The sequence below is a fragment of the Ahaetulla prasina genome, chromosome 1 (genome assembly GCF_028640845.1).
Source record: "Ahaetulla prasina isolate Xishuangbanna chromosome 1, ASM2864084v1, whole genome shotgun sequence".
Classification (NCBI taxonomy): Eukaryota; Metazoa; Chordata; class Lepidosauria; order Squamata; family Colubridae; genus Ahaetulla; species Ahaetulla prasina.
In genome coordinates this window covers 152,966,292-152,975,514 of record NC_080539.1, presented here as the reverse complement: position 1 = coordinate 152,975,514, position 9,223 = coordinate 152,966,292, and the positions used below count along the sequence as shown (strand labels likewise).

General features: G+C 43.7%; 1 protein-coding gene across 1 annotated transcript in view; it reads left to right on the top strand.

The window, feature by feature from the left end:
• The first annotated feature begins 6,140 nt into the window (after positions 1–6,140).
• Positions 6,141–9,223, top strand: part of ADAM17 (ADAM metallopeptidase domain 17) — a 33,752-nt gene continuing 30,669 nt past the window's right edge. Inside the window, exon 1 of the mRNA XM_058178238.1 lies at positions 6,141–6,451. Within this exon, the coding sequence (XP_058034221.1) occupies positions 6,175–6,451 (277 nt within the window). The 5' untranslated portion in view covers positions 6,141–6,174. The remainder of the gene's footprint in view (positions 6,452–9,223) is intronic.

Below are 9,223 nucleotides of genomic sequence, written 5' to 3'. Positions count from 1 at the left end.
TGTTGCTTTGTAACATTTGCATGCAGCTTATCTAAAAATACAATTCTTTACTTAACAATCTGGACTGCTGAATTGAAAGTGAAGACAAATTATCTATACTGAATCCTTTTCATAAACTCTGGGGACAAAATAATTCAACAGCCCCTAAATTCAATGATCTCAATCTTTGTTAATCTCAATATTTTGAGAATGTTTTTAGGAATATTTGTTGTATCCATTTTCCTTTTATTTATTTCAAACATTTTTATAGCCATTCATTTTATAATCCGTTCTGAATGGCTCCGAACCAAAAGCTGAAAGAACATGCAAAACCACATTAAAACTAAAACCAAGACATTAAAAACAACAAAAACCTAGCACCAAGTGAGGCTTATGATGTGCAGTCACCTAATAGTACCTTAGCACTTGGGGAAAGAAAAACCAGGCCTTCAAAGCTTTACAGAAGTTCTGGAAGTAGAGGCCTGGCCAAATTTCAATGGTGGAGTGTTCCATAAGGCAGGGGCTGCCATGGAAAAGGCATGTCAGCATGGCCATGGCAAATGCCAACCTCACTAACAGGAGGGCTGGTGAGGTGGGAATGGGATCTGGGAGGAGGGTACGGTGGAAAGGGAGACAGGCCCGCAGCTGAGGAGCGAGCACAAGTTGCGGTGGCGTCCTTCCCAAAGACCCTTCTCGCATGGCCCCCTAGCCAGCTGTTATGGGGCCAGGAGGGTGCACACAAGCAGGGATACTCTCGAGTGAGTGGCTGGGCTTGGCCAAAGCCCAGTGAAGGTGCGCTGAGTGTGCGGGTTGACGGGCGAGGGCTCTCTGGCTTTCTCCGAGCCTGATCCCTGGGGTGGGCATGCAAGGTTCGGCGGGGACAGCCCCCTTTTCCTGCTGGCCTGAGCTGCTTTACTCCTCCAGCTGAATGGTGCCACCGGCGGCATTGATTGAAAAGCATCCTCTGGGCGGCAAAAGTCCCCGATGTGAGATTTAAAGCCGCCTGGTGGATGCTTTTCAATCTGTGTCGCCGGTGGCATTGCGAGGGTATCCCTGCTTATGCATGCATATGTGCACAAGAGAGAAATGAGTATATGATGAAGGGAGAGAATGAGACAGGAAAAACAAATGAGAGAATGCTGGAGGGAGAGAAGAGAGAGACCCATTTCCCAGAGAAAACACCAGGAGCCACACCACCTGGGTAGGCATGGCTGAGGGGGTCATGTGACCGGGAGTGATGTTGAGTTGGCCACACCAACCCCGGTTTTGTGGCTTCCAGTGTTTTCTGTGGGAAACTCTGGTCCAAATGACTCTTGAGTGTTTAAAGTTGCAGACCCCTGATTTAGCTGCTCCACCTTGGATTCTTCCTCATCCAGACCTTCAGACAGCCTTCAGACTTTCTGCCAGTACCACCACAGCATAATTTGTTTGGCTAGGCCAGGGGTGAAGATCAATCAGAACAATTCTCTTAATCAGGTAAACCCAAAACCCAAAAGGACTTCAATTATGAGATTACGGTTGTAGGTGCTACCGAAAACTATGTTGAGGCATCCTATTGTAATTAATAGTATTATGTAGCCTGTTTCATAAGATTTTCAATCTCTTTAAAATTGAGTACTCATATCTCCCTTTTTCTCCAAATTAAAAATGCCACTTTCACTCTGGGGAGTATGTCACTGAACATTGGATTAGGTGTAGCAAAATGGTGGGTCATATTTAAGGGGCAAAATTTATTGGTAGTGAAATACGATTTAAACTTTACGATACAACTTAGAAATAGATCTATTTGTTTAGTTACCTTTATAAATAGAAGTGGGTACATAATTGGGTGGAAATAGTGGTAGTTATTGACTTGTGACTACAATTAAGCCCAAAATTTATGTTGCTAACAAATTTGTTAAGTGAGTTTTGCCTCGTTTTGCAACCTTTCTTGCCACATTTGTTAAGTGAAACACTGTAGTTGTTAAACCAGTAACACGGATGTTAAGTGAATCTGGCTTCCCCATTGACTGCTTGTCAGAAGCTTGCAAAAGGTGATCACATGTCCTGGAGACTATAGCCATTGTAAAAAAGAACCAGTTGTCAAGCATCTGAATTTAATTATGTGGCCATGGAGATGCTGCAGTGGTAAGTGTGAAAAATGATTGTAAGTCACTTTTTTCAGTGCCGTTTATAACTGAATAGTCACTAAATGAACTTTTGTAAATCAAGGACTAGCTGTACCATAGTCCTTAAAATACCACATTATTCCAGGCCAGATTATTCTGACATACTAAGAAATAATTTGAAGTCAGATTATTTTTTTCTAACCTCTGCTCTCCATTAAATTAATTTACACCAAAAATTCTTAGTACAGATTTCTTTTGCAAAATGCTAGCCTAGGTTAGAGGTTTCATATCTGCTTTACGATTGCTATTTCCTGTATGCTGATAATTCAGAATTCTGGTACAGAATAGGGTCTGTATAGTACTCGAACCTGTTTTCTAAAATACAATACAGATAGTGACTTGAACCTTTAGACCTGCTTTGTTTTGCTTCCTTGTAACTCCTTTGCAATTAGATTTTGAATGCATCTCAGAAACCATCAAGACTACTACAAGCGCAAGGAATCAGCGTAGCACACAAGCCAACTACAGCCCTTCAAAACATCCTAAGCAAATCAAAAGACCTAGCAATCCCAGAAGAAAAAAACAGGAATCATCTATAAGATACAATGTAAGAACTGCAACCACCACCATGTAGGACAAACAGGCAGAAGACTGGCAGAATACATCCATGAACACTCAACTAGCAGTCAGAAGACATGAAGAACATTCTTTAATTTCACAACATATAGACATATTTATCCATAGCTTCAATTGGGAAAATGTGATAATTCTAGACCAGGCCAAGTCTAAAAATGCCAGGGAATTTCTAGAAGCCTAGCATTCTGACAAATTAGCCATCAATAAACATAGACATTAACAACTATATATAGACTATGTAAAAGAGACAATCTACCAGGCCAAAAGGGAACAAAAAGACCCAATACCTCTCCATCAGAATCAGCACCCAGATCAGCATAGATTAACTTCAGACTAACAATCAAGTAAATAATACCCCAAATCAGGAAATTGCCCAACAGCCACTGGTAAACAACCCAACCAAAGGATCTCTTATGACCACCCGCACCAACACTGACAGGCAAGACACCAGAATACTGACAGCAAACGGCTTACTAGCGCTGAGGATGTTACCTAGTTTGGGTAATGAAACATCTGCAAGAAAACAAGCAAGCTCAGAGACCACCAAAGACCCTTTATTCAAGTTCCTTTCCAAATCAGTCCTCCATTGCTGAATTTTACTCCAGAACTTGAGAAGAAGAAAAAAAAATTTTTAAATTTTTATTACAATTTTCGTTTTTCATAACAATTGTACATATTCAACAGAACCATGACATTATTCCATCCTTTATAAGGTAGGTAAAATGAGGACCCAGATTGTTGGGGGGGCAATAAGTTGACTTTGTAAATATACAAATAGAATGAGACTATTGCCTTACACACTGTAAGCTGCCCTGAGTCTTCGGAGAAGGGCGGGATATAAATGTAAATTAAAAAAAATAATAATTGTATATTTTGGATCTACCTTCCATATAATTTCTATATAGATTATATACCTGTACATCTAATCATCAATAGCCTTCTATATATTTTATTTTCTATTTCTATTGATTGTCCATGTGTACCAATTTTCCCAGACAGCATAGTATTCTGAATCTTCTTTTTCTTGTAATTCTATGGTAAGCCTATCCATTTCTGTGCAATCATATACTTTTTGAATAATCAGACTCTCTGGTGGTATGCTACTGTGTTTCCAATATTGTGCAAACACAATCCTTGCCGCTGTTAGTATGTGCAAAGTCAAATATCTTGTTTTTTTATCAAGTTTCCTTTAATATTTTTAATCCTAAAGCCAAACAAAATGACAACTGATGGGAAAGGGAACCCTCATAGGATTTCAAAACCTGTTCTCCAATAAATCCACTATATAGAATAGAATAGAATTTATTGGCCAAGTGTGATTGGACACACAAGGAATTTGTCTTGGTGCATATGCTCTCAGTGTACATAAAAGAAAAGATACGTTCATCAAGGTACGACATTTACAACAATTGATGGTCAATATATCAATATAAATCATAAGGATTGCCAGCAACAAGTTATAGTCATACAGTCATAAGTGGAAAGAGATTGGTGATGGGAACTATGAAACGATTAATAGTAGTGCAGATTCAGTAAATAGTCTGACAGTATTGATGGAATTATTTGTTTAGCAGAGTGATGGCCTTCGGGAAAAAACTATAATAGCAATAGAGGGCAGAATAAGAACACAATTTCAAGACATCTATGGAGATTCTCAGTCATCCGGGTCATGGTTGTCCCAAAGGTAGTTTTTCAAGAGGCAACTGGACTTTCTGGTTTTTCTTTGATGACGTTTCGCTTCTCATCCAAGAAGCTTCTTCAGAGCCATCCAGTCAGAGCTGAAGAAGCTTCTTGGATGAGAAGCAAAACGTCTTCAAAGAAAAACCAGAAAGTCCAGTTGCCTCTTGAAAAAGCACCTTTGGGACAATTTCAGGACTGTGAAAAACACATGTCAGTACCAATGGATGCAGAGCTTTCAATTTCTGAGGAAATGTGTTAGCAAAGGCCAGTCTGCCATCCAGATCTCAGGGCAAGAATGCTCCTGACAGTTTCAACACTCTAACCAAAGACTTCTTTGTCTTTTACAGCTATGGGACAAGCCAAGAGACAGCTCCCTAGTGGAGCTTTTTCAGTAGCCCCCAAATGAAAAACAAAGTCTCCTTCCAAGCATGCTCCATTCCGTGTAACTTCATTAGAGACATCTCCATGAAGCTTTTCTTTCTTTTTCATTCTTCTTCGGGGTTGTAGCCCTTCCAGTCTAGTTTGCAACTCTTACCTCTCTGGATAGTCCTTGTACGGGTAGTCTTCGACTTACAACAATTCGTTTAGTGACCGTCCAAAGTAACAGTGGCCCTGAAAAACGTGACTTATGGCTGCTTTCTACAGTTACAACCTTTGCAGCATTTCCCATGATCGTGTGATCAAAACTCAGATGCTTGGCAGCTGGTTCATATTTATGACCGTTGCTGTGTCCCAAGGTCATGCGATCCCCTTTTGTGACCTTCTGACAAGCCAAGTCAATGGGGAAGCTAGATTCATTTAACAACCGGGTTACTATCAACTGCAGTAATACAACTTAATAACTATGGCAATAAAGGTGGTAAAATGAGGGAAAACTTAACAAATGTCTCAATTTTGGGCTGAATTGTCGTAAGTCAAGGACTACCTGTAATAATCAGGGATGGCCAATTTAACTTGCCTACTTTAGTCAAACTGGATGGGCTGCTGCCACCAAGCTAACACACATCTAGGAAACCTCCGCCTCGGGGTGAAATCGAGCAGGTTCTGGAAAACCGATAGCGGAAATTTTGAGCAGTTCGGAGAACCGACAAATACCATCTCTGGCTGGCCCCAGAGTGGGGTGGGAATGGAGATTTTACAATATCCTTCCCCAGTGGTGGGATTCAAATAATTTAACAATCGGTTTTCTGCCTTAATGATTTCTTCCAACAACCAGTTCATCAAACTGCTCAGAAAGTTAACAACCGGTTCTCCCGAAGTGATGAGCACTGGCTGAATCCCACCCACCACTGTCCTTCCCCCAGGAGTGGGGTGGGAATGGAGATTTTGCAGTATCCTTCTGCCACACCCACCAAGCCACGCCCACAGAACCGGTAGTAAAAAATTTGGATTTCACCGCTGCTCCGCCTGCCGAGCGCTGAGTAAGCCCCAGCAGAAAGGTTTTTTTTAAAAAAAAGCATTTATTCTTTATTCCCCAGAGACCAGAGCTAACTCTCAAGGCGGCTCCCTAGGTGGCTCAGTGGCTAAGACGCTGAGCTTATCGATCAGAAACGTCAGCGGTTCGAATCCCTAGTATAGGTCTCCCGCGTGAGCAGGGAGTTAGACGAAATAACCTCCAAGGACCCTTAATTACTTCGAGAGGCCGCTTAACAAGTGGGAACGAAACCAGAAGAGAGCCACTTTTTTTTTTTTTTTCCCCTCCCAGCGTCGCCGGCAGACGCTCTTCCCCTTCCCGAGCGGAACAAGATGGCGGCCGCTCTGCAGGCCCATCATGCCCCGCGGGAGGCCGGCTCGTCTTCCGTGTGTGGGAGAGAGCGAGAGCCAGAGAGAGCCGCCCTGGGGCCGGAGGGGGAAGGTTGGACGGCCGGCTGATGTGAACGCGAAGGAAGGAAGGAGAAGGAGTTCTGCCGCCGCCGTCGTCGCCCGGGACATCATGCCGCCTCAGTCCCGCTCCGGTCGGCAGCTGCTTCTCGCTTTGGTGCTGCTGCCGGTAGCGCTGGGGGTTTCTTTCCAGGGACCCCGAGGCGGGCATCGGGAGTCGCGTTTCGGTGAGTGCTGGGAAAAAGGAGCGGAGGGCGACGGGGAGCTTGCTTCGCTGCCTCCTCCCCCCCCCCTCCTCCTCCTCCTCCCGACGGAAACCCGGGAGCTCTTCCTCCGGCTTGGCCAGCCGGGCTGTTTTCGTTCCGTCGGGGGTGGCGCAAAACCGGGACGAATCCTCGGCTTCCTCCCGGCTCGAAAACCTTCGTCTGGGGTGGTGCAGCGTAAGGGGAAGCCGTGGGGGTGGGGGGACAAAGCGTTGGCCGTCGCGGAGAGTTTCTGGAAAGAAAAGCTGAACTGTTTCTCCGTCCGGGAAAAGGCCGAGCGGACGCCTGCAGTGGCGGTCGCTTTGCGAGTCTTACCCCGGAGTGACGTCGGGGATCAGCCGGAGGTTGCCTGGGAAGAGACACTTTTGGGGAACTTTTGCGGCGGGGGCAGGGAGGGGCTGCTCATCGTTGTAAACCGGTTGAAGGGAGTATGTGAGAAAAAAGGAAGAAGTCCTCTTCTTGGGGTGGGAGGATTATGAGTGCTGGAATTGCTCTGCCTACAAAATACACCAGTTCCACATACAGATAGTCCTCGATTTACGGCCACAATCGAACCTACTATATTGTTAAATGAGATGTTTGTTGAGCGAGTTTTGCCCCGTGTTACGACCTTACCAATAGAAGTGGGGCACAGAATTGGGTATAAAAACAGTTAGCCCTTGACTTCTGATTACAATTCAACCCAACATTTATGTTGCTAAGTGAGAAATTTGTTAAGTGAGTTTTGCCCTGTTTTATGATCTTTCTTGCCACATTTGTGAAGTGAGTCACTGCAGTTGTTAAGTTAATAACTCTGTTGTTGAGTGAATCTGGCTTCCCCATTGACTTTGCTTGTCAGAAGGTTAATCACATGACCCCTGGACATTGCAACCGCCCTAAATGCATCATTTACCAAATGTCTCAATGCTCTAGTAGTCGTAAGTGTGAAAAACGGTCATAAGTCACTTTTTTCCAGTGCCATTGTAACTTTGAACGGGCACTAAATGAATTGTTGTAAGTCAAGGTCTACCTGTATTGTTCCAATGCTGAGATCAGGACTGTAAACACAGCCATAGGTGATTTCATGCACAGCTAAAAGTTGAAAAGTTGTAAAAACTATCCTTATGGCAGGTGAGATACAGTGGGGTAAAAAAGTATTTAGTCAGCCACCAGTTGTGCAAGTTCTCCCACTGAAAAAGATGAGAGGGGCCTGTAATTGTCATCATAGGTATACCTCAACTAGGAGAGACAACATGAGAAAACACATCCAGAAAATCACATTGTCTGATTTGTAATGAATTTATTTGCAAATTATGGTGGAAAATAAGTATTTGGTCACCAACAAACAAGCAAGATTTCTGGCTCTCACAGACCTGTAACTTCTACTTTAAGAGGCTCCTCTGTTCTCCACTCATTACCTGTATTAATGGTACCTGTTTGAACTTGTTATCAGTATAAAAGATACTTGTCCACAACCTCAAACAGTCACACTCCAAACTCCACTATGGTGAAGACCAAAGAGCTGTCAAAGGACACCAGAAACAAAATTGTAGACCTGCACCAGGCTGGGAAGACTGAATCTGCAACAGGCAAGCAGCTTGGTGTGAAGAAATCAACTGTGGGAGGAATAATTAGAAAATGGAAGACATACAAGACCACTCATAATCTCCCTCGATCTGGGGCTCCATGCAAGATCTCACCCCGTGGGGTCAAAATGATCACAAGAACGGTGAGCAAATATCCCAGAACCACACATGGGGACCTAGTGAATGACCTGCAGAGAGCTGGGACCAACGTAAGAAAGGCTACCATCAGTAACACACTACACCGCCAGGGACTCAGATCCTGCAGTGTCAGACATGTTCCCCTGCTTAAGCCAGTACATGTCCGGGCCTGTCTGAAGTTTGCTAGAGAGCATTTGGATGATGCAGAAGAGGATTGGGAGAATGTCATATGGTCAGATGAAACCAAAGTAGAACTGTTTGGTAGAAACTCAACTCGTCGTGTTTGGAGGAGAGAGAATGTTGAGTTGCATCCAAAGAACACCATACCTACTGTGAAGCATGGGGGTGGCAACATCATGCTGTGGGGCTGTTTCTCTGCAAAGGGACCAGGACGACTGATCCATGTAAAGGAAAGAATGAATGGGGCCATGTATTGTGAGATTTTGAGTGCAAACCTCCTTCCATCAGCAAGGGCATTGAAGATGAAACCTGGCTGGGTCTTTCAGCATGACGATCCTAAACACACCGCCTGGGCAACGAAGGAGTGGCTCCGTAAGAAGCATTTCAAGGTCCTGGAGTGGCCTAGCCAGTCACCAGATCTCAACCCCATAGAAAACCTTTGGAGGAAGTTGAAAGTCTGTGTTGCCCAGCGACAGCCCCAAAACATCACTGCTCTAGAGGAGATCTGCATGGAGGAATGGGCCAACATACCAGCAACAGTGTGTGAAAACCTTGTGAAGACGTACAGAAAACGTTTGACCTCTGTAATTGCCAAAAAAGGATATATAACAAAGTATTGAGATGAACTTTTGATATTGACCAAATACTTATTTTCCACCATAATTTGCAAATAAATTTGTTACAAATCAGACAATGTGATTTTCTGGATGTGTTTTCTCATGTTGTCTCTCCTAGTTGAGGTATACCTAACAATTACAGGCCCCTCTCATCTTTTTCAGTGGGAGAACTTGCACAACTGATGGCTGACTAAATACTTTTTTACCCCACTGTACATCTTTATTATAGGGAGTTT